Source organism: Spodoptera frugiperda, chromosome 25 (assembly GCF_023101765.2).
Source record: "Spodoptera frugiperda isolate SF20-4 chromosome 25, AGI-APGP_CSIRO_Sfru_2.0, whole genome shotgun sequence".
NCBI classification, from domain to species: Eukaryota; Metazoa; Arthropoda; class Insecta; order Lepidoptera; family Noctuidae; genus Spodoptera; species Spodoptera frugiperda.
The window spans coordinates 5695215-5716503 of NC_064236.1; the positions used below are offsets into that span (position 1 = coordinate 5695215).

At 38.4% G+C, this 21289-nt stretch overlaps 1 protein-coding gene across 6 annotated transcripts in view; it reads right to left on the reverse strand.

Moving 5' to 3' along the window:
• Positions 1-2517: 2517 nt before the first annotated feature.
• The window catches only part of LOC118262265 (uncharacterized), a 29303-nt gene continuing 10531 nt past the window's right edge, over positions 2518-21289 (reverse strand). For 4 of the 6 annotated variants that reach the window (XM_035573461.2, XM_035573469.2, XM_035573478.2 and 1 more), the window contains exons 3-11: positions 9738-10700; positions 9448-9627; positions 8688-9355; positions 6144-6262; positions 5459-5577; positions 4902-5051; positions 4403-4571; positions 4021-4179; positions 2518-3757 (exon numbers count right to left, since the gene is read on the reverse strand). In XM_035573461.2, the coding sequence (XP_035429354.2) occupies positions 3536-3757; positions 4021-4179; positions 4403-4571; positions 4902-5051; positions 5459-5577; positions 6144-6262; positions 8688-9355; positions 9448-9627; positions 9738-10700 (2749 nt within the window). In that variant the 3' untranslated portion in view covers positions 2518-3535. The remainder of the gene's footprint in view (positions 3758-4020; positions 4180-4402; positions 4572-4901; positions 5052-5458; positions 5578-6143; positions 6263-8687; positions 9356-9447; positions 9628-9737; positions 10701-21289) is intronic. The other 2 variants (XM_035573497.2, XM_050704592.1) reach the window with 1 other exon arrangement.

Here is a 21289-nt window from a genome sequence, read left to right on the forward strand (position 1 = left end):
ATACCTACTTTAAACTTAAGGTCTGGTCTAGACATACAGGTTTTAATTGTATAACTATTTATTAATAAGGCCTATAGTATAAAAATCTAAAAGCCATAACGGTAATCGGTTTTGTTAAAAAAGTTGTACGACTCTCAATTACGGCTTATTTTGTAGTGCAATGTATGGCAGTGCGCAATATTCACTAAACAGTATATTTGTGCGTAAGTATGCTCTTGCCCTTATAGGCTGGGCAAAGATTTAATAGCGTACAACGATAAGATATGACAGTTAAGCCAAGTTAATTACTAGAACATTTTTAGTATCCAATTACGAAGTGTTTAGAAGAACACCTAATCGTTTGCTTTCCATGAAATTATAAGAAACTTTTTTAAAACAAGCATGCTTTTTTTTCTTAATATGTAGATACAAACTAAATATTTCACATTAAACAAATAGGGACTTTCCTGGTCGAATTGGATGAAGCTGTCGTGTCGTTAAACGTAAAAAGATGGCACAAAGTTCACCGGGTCAGTAATGTAATCAAATATGTTTAAACAATAACTAAATAGGTTTGGAATATTTTATTCCCCTAAAGGAATTCCCAGAAGCATATTTAGTTGCATGTACATTACTTAATCTCGTACTCAGATACATTTAATGATTACTTAAACTATCGCTTAGTAACGATTTTGTTCCGAAAACAATAGCTAAGATAAGTAACCATTAGATGACCCTGAGAATGACAATTTGACAAGGTACTTTAGGAAAGCTACAAATACCAAATGACTATCATTTTCATTTCCAAAAAATTGCTCGATGGTTTCATATCATAGCGTAACATCACGCCTTTTCACCCTAAAGGGACCGGCGGGATTGGAACTTATACTTTTGCCCTTATGTCCTGAAAAGTCCTATGCAACATGTCAAGTCTACTAGCATTAACGGACACTACAGATCGTGATGACCTGAGACCTGATACTTTTTGCTCGGCAATTGCTCTTGCGACTAAATAGCTAAGAGAAGTTCCATACAAATATTAGAAGTCATCTAGAATAAACTGTCAAATCATCAAAAAGAAGGTTATTTTTTATTAAGGCGAGTCGTTAAAACATTGTTTAGCTGATTATGGAAAGTGAATTATCAGACAAACGTATAATAATATGGTTTAATTACACTGAGAAAGAATTTAGAAATTTAATAGCAAATATAGTTTGATCAACAATTTGTAACCACGAAAATAGTAAGAGGCATCAACTACCAACTTCTTTTAAGGTAAGGCGTCCATGTTTTGAAGTAACTTATTAATATTGAAAACTTTACGCTTTTGAGGACCTAGAGGACCGAATGGGCTCGACCGGAGTGATACCACGGCCTAGCAGAAAACCGACATGAAACAACGCTTGCGTCGTGTTTCTTGTGTGAGTGAACTTGTAACGCCTCTGGTGTTTCAAGTGTCCATGGGCGGCGCTGATTGCTTACCATCAGGTGATACGTTTGCTCGTTTACCGGCGTGTTTCATAGAAAAAAGGATTCTATGTTACTCCCTAACAAGATATGTTCCCCATGGATGAATGCTAACCAACAAAGAAGAATTTCCTCTTTATATAATAATAGTATATAGCCCATGACAGTCCGCCGTTTGATGATAAGCCCCCCCGACATTAACAGGTGGAAAGCGCTGCTGCCATATCTAAGTCAAAGTCAAATCATTTAGGTATTCCAATTAAACCAAATCATTTGATTCTAAGTACTTTTGAAATATCACCAAGTCTAGTAAACGTAAGTCCTTTAGTCGACTCTTATGATACCCGCGGGAAGAGTAGGAGTTGTAATGGTAATAAATGTATTATGGTCTGCCAGCGGCTTGTGAGAGGATACGAACTATGGGATCAATCGTATCGCAGCAATAGTGTAATGCGCCCTCCAGCTAGTTGGGAAGGGGGTGATCCAAGGATAGCAAGCTGGCCTGTACTGGTTGAACAGATATTATTCCAAAATCTGTGGGTCAAACTTATTGACAGAAACTCCTTAAAAATAATTTTCAAGAATCTGAAATTCAGTACCGTACTTATTTGATGTGGTGAACTGCAGATTCATAAATTGTAGGTCCAAGGGATATAATGTGGGGTAAACAAAATACTTACTATAGGTATAGTACTCGCTGTAAATCGAATATTGAGTTAAAGCGAGAGTGGTATCTATTACATAAGTATTCATTAATTAATAACAATATTTATTATTAGTCATTAGTCCTTAAGTTACGGTTCCAATAGGATCCTTAATTGGTTCGCATATATCTAATATTATTAAATAACTGTATCACACTAAGGGCCTGTTTCACAATGTGTGGATAGCCGCTACGTCCCAGATGAATTTAAATTAAGAACGTAATTTGTATGTGTGTACTATCTGTCACATTAAGTTTATCCACTTATACGAAGGCAGTGAAACAAAAACAATCAATTACATGACATATCAATGGCATGAAGGTGTGTCTGTAAGTAAAGTGAGGAATATAAAAATAAAACAAAACAGTTCAAATGTTATAATCTTAATTATTAATTTTATTATCACACTTACGAAAGATACAAAAACATATATCACGATGGCACTAGCAGTCAGTGCTTCAGCAGACGTGTAGAGTAGTATCGAGGTGATTGAGACGGCGACTACATAACTTTCATATTATACATTTAGTACAACTTATCGCCAATCATCAATCAATAATAAATACACACGAAAATAAGTACGGCAAAAATTCTATTAAAATGTCTACGTGTTTGAAAAGTCAAAAACATGATATAATAATATTACTCTATTTAGGCAATTTATGAATAGTTCATAATCTAAATTGCTCAGAGATAACACACTTTGATAGCTTGCTTAACAAAGCTTGACGGTAATCTCGCAATCGTTCTTAAATAATAGTTTTTACAATTCACTTTACAGAAATTAATTCAAGAGAGAGAGAGAGTAACTTTAGAATGTCTTGAAAACGTTTATATAGGTACTGTTGATGTTGAGAAACACTATTTTTATACATAGAGATGGAAAAATCATCATTTAATCAAATGATTTGGTTCATATTGAATTTTCGGAGATTTCCCTGTACTTGGAATCCCGTTCTTACTCGTAACATTATCTACTACTAATATGTACATAACACTTGTAAAATAAAAAGGATACTAAATAGAGAGTACCCACCAGGCACATTTCTAGTCAAGAAAAAATATAAGAAACTTATACTATTTATAGACACATTACAACTACAATAGAAAAATGTTTGATATTAGGCAGATAGTACGTAGACGAAAGATGCTAACACCTAAGTAGTTTCTGGATGAATTGACTAAGATTAATGACATATCATAAATGCTGAACTTAGCTGATAATTTCTAATAGAAGAAAACTTTTAAATAAAAGCGGATATGATGAATAAATTTTGTAAGGTGGCCGAGGTACTGGAGTGGATGCTACAATCAAGAAAGAATCCTAAGTTTCAACATTATGTCATTTTGTATGTAACCAGAGATTATTAGTAATTGTAGGGTGGTTATTTGGGATGGTAGATGCCCCGGGCGGGTCTGGCAGGTCGGCCTCCGATGCCGCCGGCCGCGCGCCTCTTGGCAATGAGCGCGTCCAACCCACGTAGTGGTGGCGCAGGAGTTGTCTCCGCTGGAGTAGGCTCTGTCTCAGCTTCTCCTTCACTCTTTTGCTCTGCGCTGGTGTTCTCTTCCGTCGCCTCAGTTGATTTCTTAGGAGCTTCTGTAGTTGCCTGCAATACAAAAAATGCAGATAAGCAAAATTGATGAAAATCCTGTTACCAATCTGTCTTTGGTATGGGACGGAATGAATAGTGACGATATCTTCATCAAATTAATACTCCAGCTCAAGGTTTGGTTTGTTTAGCCCACCCGATTTTGTTAATCAATTATGTTCTTTGTGTTAATATTTGTCTAATCGTATTTATCTTATATTTGCACTTTTATCTATCACATCCACGGTTATCATATAATAAATAATAATATTTGGACTTACTTCAGTGGAAGTACCCAACTTCCTCTTCAGAAGGGGGTTCACACGACGCGCAGGAGGAGTCACTGGAGCACGGGGCTTGGGGGAGGGGGAGACCTGCAGCCTGTTGCGAACTCTCAAACTGCTGCGGGGAGCCTCGGGCGCGGGAGTTGGGGACGAAGCCTGTGGATGGAGATGGAATAAGTTGGAGAATCTAGATATTATCCACTGTAGGACAACTTAGTGGGACAACAATTACTGGGTCTTTATTCATTAAAAAAAGTGAATCAAATCCACTCAAATTTCCGAGATCTGGAAAATACAGTTGTATTTCTTAAGTGTCCGCTAACGTCGGTCACCTGTGACCATCACGGCTTTCAAAGTGTTAAGCTACTATAGTTTTTACCTCAGAATCCGCATCAGTGGCGGGTGATTCAGGGGCTGATGTCTCAGCGGGTGCTTCGGAGACGGCTGCTTCAGGAGCGGTGCTCACACCTCTCAGGCGAGGGCTGGGTCGGAGGTTCAACCTGGGTCCGGGACGGAGGGACGCTGGTCTCACACCAGGTCGTCCACGTCTAAGTAAGCAGAAATATGACATTAGTGGAGAAAGATCAACTTGATCATTGTTCTCACATAGTTAAAGCAATCGAAACAATGTAACCAAGAATTGTATTGTGAATCTGATAGAAAAAGAGTAAACTATGGAGTTTCTTGCTCGTTCTTCTGCATAGGAATCTACACTTTGGAACGAGCAAATAGCTTCACTAGATATTTGCTTTGACGTTCAAAAGTGCCTTCCTGGTCTATTTGGAATAAATAATTTTAACTTTGACTTTGACTGTATCATTAAGGTTCCAAATTCTTTGGAGAATAAGTTCTATGTTCTTTCATTTATATTTACTTACCCAATAGTTCTGGAGGGAGTGGGTGTAGTCTCAGATACTTCTCCGGAGCTGGCGCTGGGTGTCGTGCTGTCTTCACCTGAAGAGCTGGCGACGGCAGCAGTGGTGCTGGTGGTGGAAGGTCCTCTCCTCAGGCCTGGACGTAGCCTGGGTCTGAAAGTCGGTCAATGAATTCCGTCAGTATATTTGTAGTAAAACTAACAAAGACATTGTTAGGCAAAAACCAACTCGATAATATTGATGTTTTTCTGGCAGTAAAGACTAATTGAATGTGGACAGCATGATGTATTTTCCGTTGATATGTTTTGATAAAACGCCCTTAGAACGTTAAAATATCTTAATTCAAAATGTTGGACGGTACTTTTCTGGTCATCTATACATATAATGCCTATACATACTAATTAGCCTTTTTGATTTTATCTACATATATAGGTACATATTTTCTCGAACTTTTATTTTCTTAGCCTTTTCCAAATAAGGTTGGGATCAGCACCGACTTTTGATCCAATTTAGCTGAAAGTCACCTGAAAGGAATTTAGATCTATTTTGTAGATTATTACCTGGGTGCTGGAGCTTCACTGGACGCTGCTGTGCTGCCGGACTCGTCCGTGACGGGGGCGGCAGAGGTGGAGGCAGGCCTGGTGCGGCCAGCGAACAGGCCACGACGACCACCGAACGCCTGCAACAACCAACACCGACCATAAATACACGAACACCTCCAATTTAAGGTCACTGTTCGCATTTCGGTGTACAATTTAACTTATTTATGTCTGTTACTGTCATTTTATAATTAGCCTTTTTGATTTTATCGTACGTTTATTTCCATTCAATTGTGGCACTTTCGTAACTAAAACGAAAGTAAAACTTAACTCAGATTTTATTAAGGACATGTTTGTTGCAAGTTTGTATGACAAATGTCATGTTGTAAGTACCTAAAGATTCGAAATGTACAGTTGCTAAGGAATAAAATGCTGTTCATTTAACGCACGAAGACAAAGTAACAAAAATGCCACGAACATCGAAGTGTTATGGCACTTTTGCTACACCGATAAAATCAAACCACATCATAAAACGAGTCCTAATAATTAACATTTGAGTTTATCAAAACATTCTAATGGATATTTCGTAACGCGAACTTAACCACAGTATTTAGCTAACAGAATTCGCAATGCAAAACAGTACAGTCGCTCTTAAAGCTATTAACTTAGATTATGCAGTAAGGGGTCAATGAATATGGATGCAGACCTTGGGCTGTGAGACCGGTTTCTCTGCTGGAGCTGCAGGTGTGGAGGAGTCTGCGGCTGGGGCTGAACTGCTGCCGGCAGCAGTGGTCTTGCGTCCTACACCGGGCTTGCCGAAGCGACCTGACGAAAAACACACATGTTGAATGCATACCTACGACATTAACATAACACATATTTCTGGACATGACAATGATGAAGAAAAGCCTTAAGAAACTATTGAATATAATTGCCAGCACTGGTTGTCGGTTGATTCAGATGATTCAAGGTCTAGACATGACACTGGTTCTAGGACTCTGCTCATTACTTTAATCAGTTTGAGATTTTTGGTTAAACTCACTCATTTATATACCTAGTACAATAAGACTGAGTGTAAAACTATGTATAACTAGTACATTTAGAATTGCAATGTCGGTCAGTCTAGTACAACGTTGTCGATATTACCAACGCCTGCCGCGTCATGGCCAACGAGCTGTACTTGTTAGAATTCCTAACGAAATTACGTCAATGTCTTTTAAATTATGTACTTACGTTCATATTACGTTTTATACATAACACAGACTACAATTTGATACCAATTATTAAGACTATCTACAGAAGATAAAACGAAAATTAATTTTCAATAACCTATTAAAGATCCACGCCTATTTAAAAAAAAAACCTGTAATACTCTGTACTGCATGTTGTTCCTAGTATGTAGTAACTATGAAGTAATTACATAAGTTATGTAATCTGATGTAAAACGATTATTTACTCTACACAATACTACAGAAACTTGCTCGTGGACAATCAGATGTTTTTTCTTATAGGTCATGGAAAAAACACACACGTATCATTGTACTTTTAATTGATTGTGTTGATGATAACGTGGTTATTTGCTTCATTTAGTACCTATGTTTATCGCTATACCTAATAGCGATGGTACCAAATATTCCTTACCTGAATAGATAAGGGCGCTTAGTAATTATTCTATTAAACTTAAGCTGTGATTACACTAACCGCCATACTCAGAGTATTTATACCCAATTGTTTTCGATACACAATCGTTACTGAGCAATAGTTTAAGTAATCATTAAATATCTTCTAGTAACTGGTCTACCTAACTTTTGTAGCAGGGGCAGAGGATGTATGATTTGTTAGCTTTTAATTTAATTAAAAGTAAATAACATTTCATTTACTTTAAAACTTGCGTTTGTATTAATTCCTGTTAATAGTTGACTAACTGGAAATTTAAATCAGTCTTTAAACCTAAGCCTTGTTTGGATAACTAAGTATAAATTGACAAGAAATTAAGCTTCTAAGCACTTAAGCGTCTTTTATACATGTTTTAAGTTGTATAATAGCAATCATATTATGTGATTTCAGCTTTATAACAAATATTTAACGACATAGAAACAAGACGCAAAAAAACTGTTCTTGATAACTAGTACTTATCAGTATCATATGATATGATAAGAACATGTTCACGGTGAAGATCAAGGTACCTTTGTGGGCTATTTTTGGTATGATAACATGTTTAAAAACAGATGTCGTTGGGTTAAACTTATTTACTTTCGTTATAAAACTACTTTTTTTTTCTTTTTTCAAAAAAAGAAGAATTATATGAACTATTCTCTTGCAAACTATAACCACGTTACAGAAGCAAAGCTAAATAAATATAATATAAATAACTAAATGAATAATAAAAAAAAACATTTAAGAAAAAAAAACAGTTACGTTATCACTGTCCAAAAACCGTTTATCATAACGTATCGGCCGACAAACAGTGCTGTGTGCTATATAATGACGCAAGAGCATTGAGACGTGCTATTCTTCCCAATCTTTTGTCATCGGAGTAAAAACGTGTAAAAATAATCATTATGAGAAACAACACTTCTAACACATACATAATAATATGTAAGAGAAGTATGTCTTTACAAGTACAAGGCCCTGTACGCCCACTTATACAAGATACCCAATATCAAGTAATTCGCATAAAATGCATATTCGCTACAAAAACATTCGCAAAGCAACAAATGAATAATAAACATAACTTTCGCAGTGGTACGGCAACAGCATAAATATCTAAAGTAAGCATTCTAAGAGATTCGCGAAACGATGGCAGTCTTCTACATTTGTTTAAATGAACTCTAAAAAATGTCCAGAATCAACAAACGCATGATTGTTTTCCTTTTGTATAAACTTAATTATGTAATGAGTAAAACACTTGGCACAGTTATGAAATATTTTGGTGACGGATAGTGAAACTGAAATATATAAATTTCACTACTTTCGGTTATTTAAACGGTTCTAAAATTCGTGAAAGTTACGTATATCCTTGGCTCATTTTCAAAAGAAATTGCATCAAACTATATGTTGTACATTCAAATTCCAATGAAAAATTACAGTTTGCTCACACGCGTTTGTTAGAATCAATTAACTAGTTTCAATTATACCAAGTAGTGGACTTTCGCCAGTCGCGTCGAGAATCTCGAACTGGATCTGTCTATGTAGTTCATGGTGAAGCGGTTAGTCATATTACACAAGTGGTCGAAAGCAGCATGATTACCTCGCACTCTGGTTGAGGTCTCTACTGGCGCTTCGGTGGCGGCGCTGGTGGTAGACACGCGGGTGCGGGCGCCAGCGCGACCCTTGAACCTCGAGGGTCGTGTGGGCACAGCTGGGGTGGTGGTGGTGGGGGCCGGCGTCGTGGTGGTCGTGGTTGTGGTCGTGGTAGTGGTTGTTGTCGTTGTTGTTGTTGTAGGGGTAGTGGCTTCCTCTGTAGTGCTCATCTCTTCTGTCGTTGTCCACATGTCATCCTCAACAGTTGTAGATCCATCGAAGCTAACCTCATTTGTGGGGCTAATGTCATTGTTCAAGTTCTCGCCAGCCAAGTACGCATACAGGTCGAGGGCCACCTTCTCCATCGCTGTCATTGTTGTGTACTCAGTGGTGTCCTGCTCGTAGGTTGTGGTCTCTTTGTAGTCGGAGGGGAGCTTGGAGTCATCTAAGATTTCCTGGTATCTGATGCCCGACGATAAGCTGTGGCCTTCCCTGGCAGACTCTTTGGCATATGTGGATTCTTTGGCAACAGGTGTCGTTTCTGGTACTTCCTCTGTGGTGGTGCGGCTCTCTGAGGAATATCTGCTTGGTGGCTCCTTGTACTGGGACGGGGATGGAATATCTCCAGAGTGAGTCTTGAAGCTGTCCAAGTCAACAAGTTCCGAGCTCGGGCGCCTGTAATGGTAGTTAAGTATTTTATTGAAGACGTTGTTACATAATATTTGTTTTATAAAGTGTTTGAGTGACATTGTTTGTGAGTGAGTTACCTGATGTGCGCACGGGTCCTGCTTCTGGTCTGACCGATTGATTCATCGGCTACATTGTCGCTTTGTGATCGTCCGCGGTGAATTGTTTCGGATGATACTTCAGGTACGTAAGTTGTGGAAGAAGCTGATGCTAAGTTACGACCGCGAGGCGGGAAACGTGTGCTTGATGGCAGTCTAACGCTTAAAATATCATAATAATTTTAATTTAATGTACATTCTATAACAAAGTATGTGCATGTGCAGTATTATTGGGTGTACCGTGTCGATAATAGAAGTGTGAGAAAAAATACCTGATATCTTCTTCCGCTTCTTCGGAAACTGGAGCAGGAGCGACGGTGCGACTACGGCCGCGTCCTCGTGTGGTGGCTGGAACTACTTCGTTTTGTATTTCTGGAGTAGCTGCAGTTGTAGTTCCAGTCCTGTCGATAGTACTGTACTTATTCTTGGTTTTGCTTTCGTTGGCGATGTGGTTTTCGCTTTCAACTTTCTCGGGACCATCGTGAGCGTTGTGTACAGGACTGGCAGTGGTGGAGGAAGACCTTTCCTTTCCTTTTCCTTCCTTTTTATTTTCTTCATCTTCATCATAGTAATAGTAGATGTATTCATACTCGTAATCTTGTCCATTAGGACCTTTCTTAATTTGGATTCTGGATTGGGGTTTTTGTTCTGAACCCGCAGTCTCTAAGTTGACGCTTGACGATAGTAATCCACTGTTGATGTCATCAATTGTGTCAAAGTTAATTGGAATGTAGTCGTACCCTTGAGTAGTGGAAGGCGGGGCAGTAGTAAGGATAGGCTTTTGGGTGGTAGTGCCCGCTGTTTTACTTAGTTTTCCCGATTCAGACATCGCTTCTAAAGCAACCGCCATTTTAGGGTTTGTCTCGACATCTTTCAAGTTCTCCCGAATTTTAATGTCTTCCAGCTTTGACACAGGAACATCAATTTCGATTGATTCAGCTTTGTTCTTCAGCCCCTTTCTGAACAAAGCTTTCTTGTCTTCTTCGATAGCAACGATACCTTCAGTCGCATGTTTGGCTTTACCGCTGTGCAACTTCTTGACAATCTTCTCACTGTCATCTTGTTTAAAGTTTCTGTGATTCGGGTGCTTTTCGGGAATTTTGTGTGATGTTTCGAAGTTTCTTAAAGGAGTCTGTTGGCCTGAACTGACCAGCACGTATTCCTCACCGGGCCGAGGCTCCGTGATGATGTCTACTTCGGCGAAGGCCGAGTAGAACGTGCACACTAACAAGCATCTGTAACAAAGAAATGGAATACGTAAGATCTCCATCAGCATGGTAAGTTACGAAAGTTCGTTACAGTACAGAATAGGAGTCAGTGGCCCGTGACTCAGCAAGATGACATCTGGCAGCTGCGCCTACGAGGCACGAGCTTGCGACCCTGCACAAGGAACTCTGACTCACCAACAATTTCATCACTGAGTTCCAGAAGTGGGTATTGTTTGTCTACCAACACACTTTAGCTGTTACATGAACGTTTGTAATGTGTATGTTTAAATTGACGTATTTAATCACGAGTATGTACGGTTTATATTAGCACACTTTTTGTACATGATTGGTTTCATAACTGTAATCAATTTGCATAGCTATCGATATTTCTGGCACAGTTGCACGATGGGGAGCAAAGAAGTTGTGAGAAAATACATCTAGATGACTACAAAACAAGCATTGTCGAACATTGCAATGTTGCAAAAGTGATGTGGTCGTGAGAAATGGCGGCGAAAATCAGAACGTGGGTGTATTACGCATTTCGATTCAGCGCAAGTGCAAGTCGATCGATGAGGCAACTGCGAATGACGTTGACGAGCACTTTCGCATCGAGATTGTATCTTACACGAGAGTACTCTCAGATAGCGTGACTTCCAGTGTCTAAATCAACAATCAATAGATTAGTTTCAGTATTCATTATGCTCAGTAGAACTGAGCAATTCGTCAGCGCAATAACCAGTAATTTACGAGTAAGCCGTCTTATGTTATCCAAAAATACCGATTATTATTAATATGCTATATGATTATCACCCTGTCTTAGTACCGCAGATAGCAAAAACAATACACGTATCTGATTAAAAATAGGATTATTCATAAAAATGTCAATGACCATGTGCATTAGACTTTTGTCAACATGTCACTGTAGCAAAAAAAGTGCAATGAATCATATCCCGGCTACTTAATCGAATGGCAAATCCAATTATCGGTGTCGGAAGTGTTTGAGCTTCCGCAAAATTTCTTGTGAGCCTCGACGGCACACGGAAACCGATTGAGGGATAACTAGCGAACGGCACTATATTAGTATTAAGTCCATCGGATCGCATTAGGCCACCTTCATTTCACTGCGTGCGAGGAAGTGTGTGACAACGCATGCCAGTGAATGCGGTACACCGACCATGACTGGTTGCGATGCAGCAGTCACTTTACTTGAAGGTTAGTGTGAATACCGAGTGGACAATAACACCTATAGGTACTGTGTAAGTACAATACTTCAAACAATCGAAGTTTTGCAATCTCTAGCTATTTATATATTCGATGCAGAACAGGCAACAATTACTTTAAATTATATCCACCACAAATCACTTAATATGACATTTTATTGTTGCTTTCATGCGAACAGGATGTAGTTTACAATATCCATATTTAAGAATCGTACGCACTTAAGCTGGGTGATAAAGTGGTAAAAGAGGTGTAGCCGCTTCCAGCAAAACTTGTACTTGAATATCCGCTTTCCATAATAACAATACGTAATTTCCTGTATGTCCATTTGACGTCACACAACATCGTTGAGCTAAATTAATCTTACATAAATATTATGGAAAATGATTGAGATAATAAATGCAGCCTCAATTCCGCAGTGGAGTGTAACCAGATCAGTGCCTACATTTGTACCGGTTCAATTTCACTAGATGTAAGGTCGCGAGCGCAAGGCTAGGTGAGCGTAACACAGGAACGATACACAAAGACATGATACCGCGACACTAGTCTCCGCTGTAGCCACTACATTAGTTTTATTCACACCATGCGAACAAACTTAGTCTCTTGTAATCAAGGATATTCCGCCTATTCTGGTTCCACAAGTAATGTACGGTGTAGCTTATGATCGGCTACATACAACACGAATACTCTCATGATCTTTAAACTTTGCAGAGTATCGCAACGTGCTCCAAAGGGTTCAGAAAGTTCAAGGCATATCTGTCTATTTGCACTATTTGGGTCCTAGACGTGTGAACCTGTGCTAGTGCTTATAGACAAATGTATATGTGTAAACTTCTACATACGTAATATCTAATAAGTATTAGAATGGTAGCATAACAGATTTATAAGAGTGTTATGTTTTATTTTCTAAATTATATTTAAATTATTATTTAATCTCTAAGGTAAAATGTTATTTTATTTTTGTTTACAATGTTCAGAGCCATTTAAGGTTAACACCTTATGTTCTTAAAATATATCACAAATTCAGTTTAAAATAGATTGGCCTTTGTCTAAGTGCTGTGACAAATTGTACTCCACCTGAAACTTTGCACAACGTTTCTTTTTATAGCGTGCGCCTGAGCAGACTCGTTGTTTACGCGATAGAAAACATCGTTTCATAACGCCAACTAATTACATGTCAAACTTGTTCACTCTTGTTAGGTTTCTAAATATTTTAATTGTTAATGATAAGGTAGAAAGGTATGCTGGAATTTGCAGAAAGTAAAGAATTATGAGAACCCTCTATGTAATAAAAAAGGCAGCATGTCGAGTTTTAGCGTCAGCACATTCATCATTTGTGCTAAGTCAACGCTCGTGACTCGATTGTATCTGGGTTCGGCAACCCCACGCTTCCTCCGATGGCGGTCGCGAGGCGCGTGGTGCACCGGAGGAAGCCACAGCATGACGGTGCAATCTCCCGGGAAATTGTGAGATCTGTGCGTGACAAGAAAGTATTGCCCGCCAACTCTTTCACTGCTCATCGCATGCAATATTACCATCTTTTGATTAAATACCACCGCAGAGGTAAAGGTTAAACTCTCTCCCAGCAAAAACAAGTTTTGCATATCTATGTTACTAATACTAAACTTGTCTGCAACTCGTTCGTCTACATTGTTTCACTTTCCACACATAAGTTTAGACAATATCTCAATAAAGGATGTTCTCATGCTTTATGATGGAATTCTTGTCTCGAATGCCTGAAACTCGGTTCTAAATATTTCTTAACGTCTCAAAAATCCCAAGATTTGTGGAACAAAGTGACTCTTAATAGGACTGTCGGTCGCAATTACGCAAGACATCAAACAAATCGTAATGCAATGACACTTTATAATTACAAACATACATTCTAGGAGGTTTATAATGATCGTGTGAACATTCAACATTAAGATAATGAATATCTGACATAGCTTCTAGTTATTGTATACAAACTTACACCACATAAACATTGGGCAACTGTGACGGATGGTAGATGCAAGGTTAAGCTCATATATTTTAATTATCTTACTCGTTATACGTATAGTTAAGTTTACTGAATGGTACCTCTAAATGGCAACTTGGTCCATTGTTGAATTGGCCATGGAGCCGACGAAAATCGTTTATACCAACAAAATTGAATATATTTTATTTCGTATTGTTATTCCGATCATAATAATATGCATAAAATACACAATATCTCAATTGTTTTCATCTATAAAACAAACAATGCCTGTACAATTCTACCTGCAACAACCTGCAGACTAGCTATGTAATTTCATTGAAAAGTGACTGAATATCAGAACTAGCTGTAAGATATAATACATACATATATGTTGTCTGTAAATTCTGTAATCCGTATGCTTGCTACTTCTTTAGTAGACTTTAAGCTTACGAGCAACCATTAGAAGATACTATTCGTTTTACTTTCCTGTAATAAAACTGGTCACATTAAACATGTAGAAGTAGGCTGTTTATATTCAGAAGTCCGGTGGAAAAACGGGTTTGGAGGAAATCTTGAACCGCCTTTATGCAGGTACATACAACATATTTGGACAAAAGTGGTGATTGTTAGCCGTGGGAGCTCGGAACCCAACCGGGAGGGGGTCAGGGACGGCCCATATTCCCACACATTCATATAAAGTACCACTATCAACTTGTTCAACATCCACACAAAAAACTACCAACTCCATTTGAAATATCCGTACACAATATAAACTCCAACTCCGGAAAAGAAATCAATTTTATTCAGAAAAAACCAAACACAATCTGCTCAGTTTAAATTACCTACAAAAAAATAAAGAATACAATTTTCTTTCTTTTTTTGTAAACAATTTGTCATTTAAGAGCGGAATACTAAAAACTAAGCTGTAGTACACTCGGTTTCGAAAATCTGCTGCGCAACATTTGATTTGCATAAACAATTTCTAAAGAGGACATCTCTGGGTGTACCACCGCTTTAATAGAAGGTATTTATAATTACTACGATGTCACTAAAGATCAAGGCAGATAATTATGATTTTATAGTGACTAAATGGTGGCGCTGCTGTCGTAAAATGACATTCATCCTCACGGATGTGAATTTTGCAATTAGGTTCAGATGTCGAGCTCACATAATTATGTAATTAGGTAAAGCCGTATCCTTTCAAGTTAACATAATTATAACCTAGGTTATACTAATAATGGTAATTAAAAAGCTCTTATGGTTAGAATGTGAGATTATAAATTATAATATCAGTTTAGAACCAGCCGAACTAAATAATATTGCAGTGTATAAAAATATTTTTTCAGCAACACAGACTGATAGACCCGAACAATTACGTTTGCATAACAAATAGCAGTGTGTATAACATTATAAAATCCGTCACTTTGACATTAGCGTGTGCAGTTAGCTCACAAGTCACAGATTACGAGATGTTTGCATAGGTGCGCAAGCGCATGGAACATCTCCTAACTGCAATTTCGATTGCAAGCAGTTAGGTAAGAGCCGCTGTAACGTTAGGTCGTGCCAAATTGTATTATAATCGCTCTCCACTTGATTCTTTCCTGCGTCTACACAGGTTTTGAGTACGTCAGCTTTACGCGACTCACCTTGAGTTTACAAAAGTTGTTCTGCATATTTTTTGCAAAACCATTTTTTGAGAATCTCCATAAAAAGTATGTAGCTTGAAAATATTTCCACATTCTTAAGTCTCTTTTAACTTCAAACGTATGTAGCAAAAATATGAACTTAAAGAATACTTGGCGCTAGAAGTGGAACGAATCTGTGCTAAATAGTTTGAATTCTTCGATAGTCACGGATCTGTTGGTATAAAAACAACTGTTGCAATAACAGCCGTATCAAATTGGCATTAAAGCTCGCTACTCAATAAAGCTGAGTAGTGAGTGGTATTGAATGACACATACATACAATGCATGATATTGTATTGAAATGTTTAATTCGAGGCACGTGCCCCGTCCTGAGAACGTTCTCAAGTACCGGCGTCACGTTGGGCTAGCGCGGCGTGGGCGCAGCTCCGTGGTTACATCGAATACCAAGCGTTTAGCGCTGGCATTCCACAAAGGACACGCACAGATATGCACACACATCATAGATGATAACGGATGCCGTCAATGTTACTTTAATAAATTACTTGAACGATTTTATTCAAGTCGTGGCAAGCTTTAAAAATCCTAGCGGTTTCATCACATGTCAGTTTTTGCTGAAAATATAAAAGGTTAGATGCGGTATTTCATATCTACCTACTATAAAGTCAAGCATATTGATTTGCTCTTAAGTATATCTTGAGATGTTCTATGTTACAACACTACTCAGTTACTTAACGTGACCTAAGGTCTTAGGTAGACGATAGGTTAAAGATCCAAATAATATCTACGTAATCAATTTGCTTTAGACATTTGTGTTACCTAATTCTTCATAAAACAAATCTAAAAGCTGCTTGCTCGATCTACTCAACATGTTGATAAAATTACACTCTATTGGATATTTACGTTTGCGCTTTCCACACACGCAAATGCTTACGAAAACTAATTTGATTAAGAAAAATACGAAGGAAATGAAGAATTTTCTTATTTAATCGTTCATTGACTTTAGTAAGTAACTGCAGAGCGGGCAGTGGAAATAAATGAGTTCATTTCGTCATTGCGTTGTGTCAGGGTAATAAATACCGGCCGATGAAACCGATACCTTGTGCAAACGGATATGAACAATACTCGCGGCTGCCGGAATGAACTCGAGCTTCAACGAGACCGTATCAAAATATAACTTACAAAAAAATATAAATGTCTTTGTTCCTGAGAAAAAATATTAAGCTCGTTTTTCCTTAAGTCTATAGGTATATAGGTACGTACGTGTCTTGAAGAGCTGCGGTTTGTAACCGAGACAACTGATTCAGAGTACTTATGCTCAAAATTCATGTTCATTGGCAAGTATCTTAAAGTTGAATTTTTTAGTAGTGTAACTGCCTTAGATTCTACTATCCAAACCTCATGTTTTGTTGTCTGAATTTCTATAAGCGTCGTACCAAAGCTCTTGTTAATAAAATGAATGAGCGATAATTTACCAAAAAGCCGCTAAGTAGTTGCGTGCGTTTAACATTTTAAATAAGCAATTAATATGTATGTATCAAGTATTTAGAACGCGATGAAGTTACATAGCCGTGCGTTGTTTAAGTATGCCGTAATATTATAATAATTCGTGCGTTTTAATAATGTTAATGGTATTATAATAACATTTAAAACACGTTCGGTTATTTATACCGAAACGGCCACATGGTGCGCTACGCACAATAAAATTCAATCGAGACATCTCATATATTGACCCTAAAGCATTTGTCAAATGTCACATTTATACGTAAAATATAAAATTAGTGTGAGTCAGAGAAACCCGGATCTGAATAATAATATTTTCACTATACCGACACTAGGCTTACATAACCAACTGGTTCTCATTAAACGTTAGTTAAGTAATATTTGTCATTTAACACGCAATACATTTCATTGTATTTAAAGTAGACGTATCAATCGATTGTATTAGTAGAAGTCACGCATCTGTCGCTACTCAGTGGAGTAAGTGTAGTAACGACACGCTGCGAGTAAACAAATTGCAAATAATATCTGCAATGTTTATTAGAAAGTGCTGTATGTACAGTAAGCTGTTAATCGCTGATCGCCGTTCGGGGTTACAAAAAATCGCAAATATGATTGAGAAAGGCTTGCCCAAAATATTTAGTGGATTTCGCAAGTCCTTGCCATTCGAAATTTACTATAGCCCAGTTACGCATTGTGCGTTGTTCCATAATGGCTCTAAGTTTTCGAGTAATTGTTGGAATTTCGTAAATCTAACATTGAAATAGTTCGCGCTGGTATCGACGTCAAAATTGTTATTATAATCCAATTTGTTATTCAAACGATTTTCGAGATTTGGATTCGATTTCGCTATCTAACCTAATTCGAAAGAAGTATGAATCAAATCGATCAGAAGTTTCAAGGAAACGAAATTATTTAATGATACGCTATTATTGGAACACGGAAAGCGAACCTGTTAAACTTAATGTTGGAGGGAGCGCATAGAATTGTTGAGAGCATTCATATTTCAAGAGCATTTCTGAACTTCCTAAAGGCGGCACGTGAATGGAGCCGGCGACAACGTCGGCGACACTCGGAGTGCACCCGTGTCCTGGCACAAGGTCTGGTCTGCCTCTCGTGCAGCCTCGAGGTCACCGGTGAACGTAGCCACGGGGGCAAATATGTGCGCGTAATCAATTGCCTATTTATTACTCATGCTCGCTCCTTTATTCACCACTGAATTGAAAGAGACGCCAAACATTTTATCATGTAAACTAATTCAGCACGGTGCTTATACAATGCTTGATGAATCACGATTCGTGGCCTGCCTTTGACATTTACTCGTCCAAACTAAAACCAAAAAGTGGGCACATCATCATGGATCGTGACGGATCGTACATACGCGAATGTGAAACGAAATCGAAAGGGTAACGCATAAGTTTACACAGCTTACTTTCAAATTCGACAATCACGAGATTGCTCTAGTGTTTACATGTCGATGAATAAGCCGCAAGATGACAACGTAATAATGATAAACGTTGAGAAGAGAAAATCATAGACAGCGTCAAGTCTAACACGAAAATTATCGTCATATACCTAGGTATCTTGTATTAAACAGCTGAATTGGTGCACAGAATCAAAAATACTTGGTTGACTCATCCAAATAGAATTGTATCCGTGAAAGACATGGAAAGGTTAACTCGGCATGAGTAATATGGTTGATTAAGAAGTTCGATTTGACAATAGATAGGTATCTATTGTATGTGATCCGTGATCCTATGTAATATTCCGTAGCTGTCACGGATTATGTGAGTATCATGATAAGTAAAGGTGAGCGTACGCTACGGTACTTAGGTTCGTCAACCCTAGGTGAAGTTGGATTACGATCATGAAAAATTTATATGTAGTTCTAGTTAAAGGACACCGTGAACGATGACGTGGGCGGGGCGGGACGGCGGCGTGACTCTACGCTACCGTACTTGTCACTACCAGCTTATTTCACACTTTATCTACGACACACAATCCACGGAGACAATGAACACAGATAAGTGCATGTCTGAATAATAAACAATAGACGATTTTCTGAACTAATCTGGCAGGAAGTACGAAATCTCAACGAAGATAAAATGTTATTGTTCAGAGCAAATATTTTGTACGGAGTTTTAATAATTGTTTTCTTTGATCCGTTCATAATGTTACGTCTACTAAGATGTACAGTGATTATCTAATATTACGGCATAATTATAATTATTCACAAGTGTGTGTATGTAATGTTCATAATACAATCAACCTCAGGTCATTGCAATAGATTACGTTGATGCATGTTTTTGTTTCGACTCATAAATCGTAACATTGCAACTTGCAGCTAGGTAACTACAAACTGCCGACCAAAATATGCCGTTTATGAAATTCTAATGATCCAACATGTGTACATAATATAATTATTTATAATGCAAATGTCACTTTTGGCAATTTTAAATGTCAGTGGGTCATAGAGTCAAGTCTCGAACCCCTAGCTCAGTCTCAAGCGACACGACTCTCAAGGTCTCAAGCGAAGATTAAACTAAGATTTCATAGAATTTGTGATTTAAACAACTGGCTATTTAATTAATTACAAGAAACACACCTATATTGCAAACTAGTCGTATCGCATTATTTATGCGTGGAGCCAACAATGTAAATTAAGAATGGGTTTTTGCATAAAAATGAAGTAAACCTGGGTTATAAATAAAGTTTAGTGGTCGAGTGAGTGGCGACCACTTGGGTATCAGTATCACGCAGGCCGCATGCCCGGAATCACAAAGTGTGGTATCCGCGACACGCACCGCGCCTGTCCGCCGCTGACACCGAAATATTGCCATTGCACTGCACGAGAATGTATAATCCACACTGTGAATCAACATGAACTTGGAAAAACAAACACACAAACAGCTACCTATTCACCCATTCATATTATACGCACTCCTTTCCTCCCGGCATTGGGAGCTCATAAACCCGACAAGGTGCAAGTATTTCTTGCCAAATACCTACGCTTCCCAAGCAGAAAATCAACTTTTACCACAATGCCAGCACATAAAACATGTTTCGTAAACAGGAACCGTTCATGCGTCGGTACCTACCGTGACTGACGGCGCAACCCTTTTCTTTTAAAGCTTGACAAAAAGTATCGAATGTTTAATGAAAACCTTCTTCAAATTATCATAGCGATCATTGACTCAAGTTACACGGCTCAGTTCACTTCCTACTCCGGAATACTTTGCAACTATGGGCACTTATTAAACCTGTCAATCAATGAGTATGTACAGACAATTAACGCAACTGCTCGTCGCGTCGCCGGGTCAACAGCTGACCGCAATGATAGCTTTGTTGAAAACGTGCTCAGAATAAATTATAATGGTCAACTTCACCGGCTACATTCTCGTCTAGCAATCATAACTCACACACCGTGGTGTTACTGTGGTCATTTGTGCCGGCGCTCCGTCGTGGTAATGTTTCGTAACGATCACCGCAGATCATGGGCATAGAAAGAGCCAAGGTCAAAAAACTGCGTTCCATTCGAGTGTTGGAGCCAAGAGCCGACCACGTCACTCGCTGCAGCCGACCACATTCACGGTAATTAATGGGATTCTCCCGCTGAGTCTACAGCCGTTGCGAAACACTACTGAGCAATAGATAAAGGTTAAATCCCTCGAGTTGCTGCAGTGATGTGCCTAGAAAGTGTATATGTTGCATGCGGTTCAACAATACAGCACACACATGCACGCTCGGCTGTAAGTACGTAGAAGTGCTACAGTGCCGATATTACGGGATGCCGATAAGTGGCAATAACTAATCGTTATGATGTTTTATTCATCCGTTATCTCACTTCGCATTCCACTAAAGGTCATCGGCAGGAAAGTGAAACTGGTTGAAGCCGAAAGTGATGCTTACAAAATTCGAAGACGCACATAAATATCCGATTATGTTCGCAGTGACGCGGTGCTGGGCTCGGGCTCGAACCCGGACCCTGGCACTTAATGTCACTGATGTTAATCCAATGTCACTTTGTTATGAAATGCTTTTAACGTTTTCTCCGCGAAAGATGCACTAACCAAACTGACGAAATCAATGATATAAGCTTTGTTATAGGTATTTACGTAAATTTTGTTAGCTATTATTGGCAACACTATCACTGTCTACAGCTATACAAAGGTTCGGGTCGTCGGCAGTCGTATGTATAATCTATTTATACACTACGAAATAACACACAGTTATTTGCATTTTTACTGCATAAAATCATCTAGGAACATGAAATGTGTTAATAAAATATTAAGCAACTC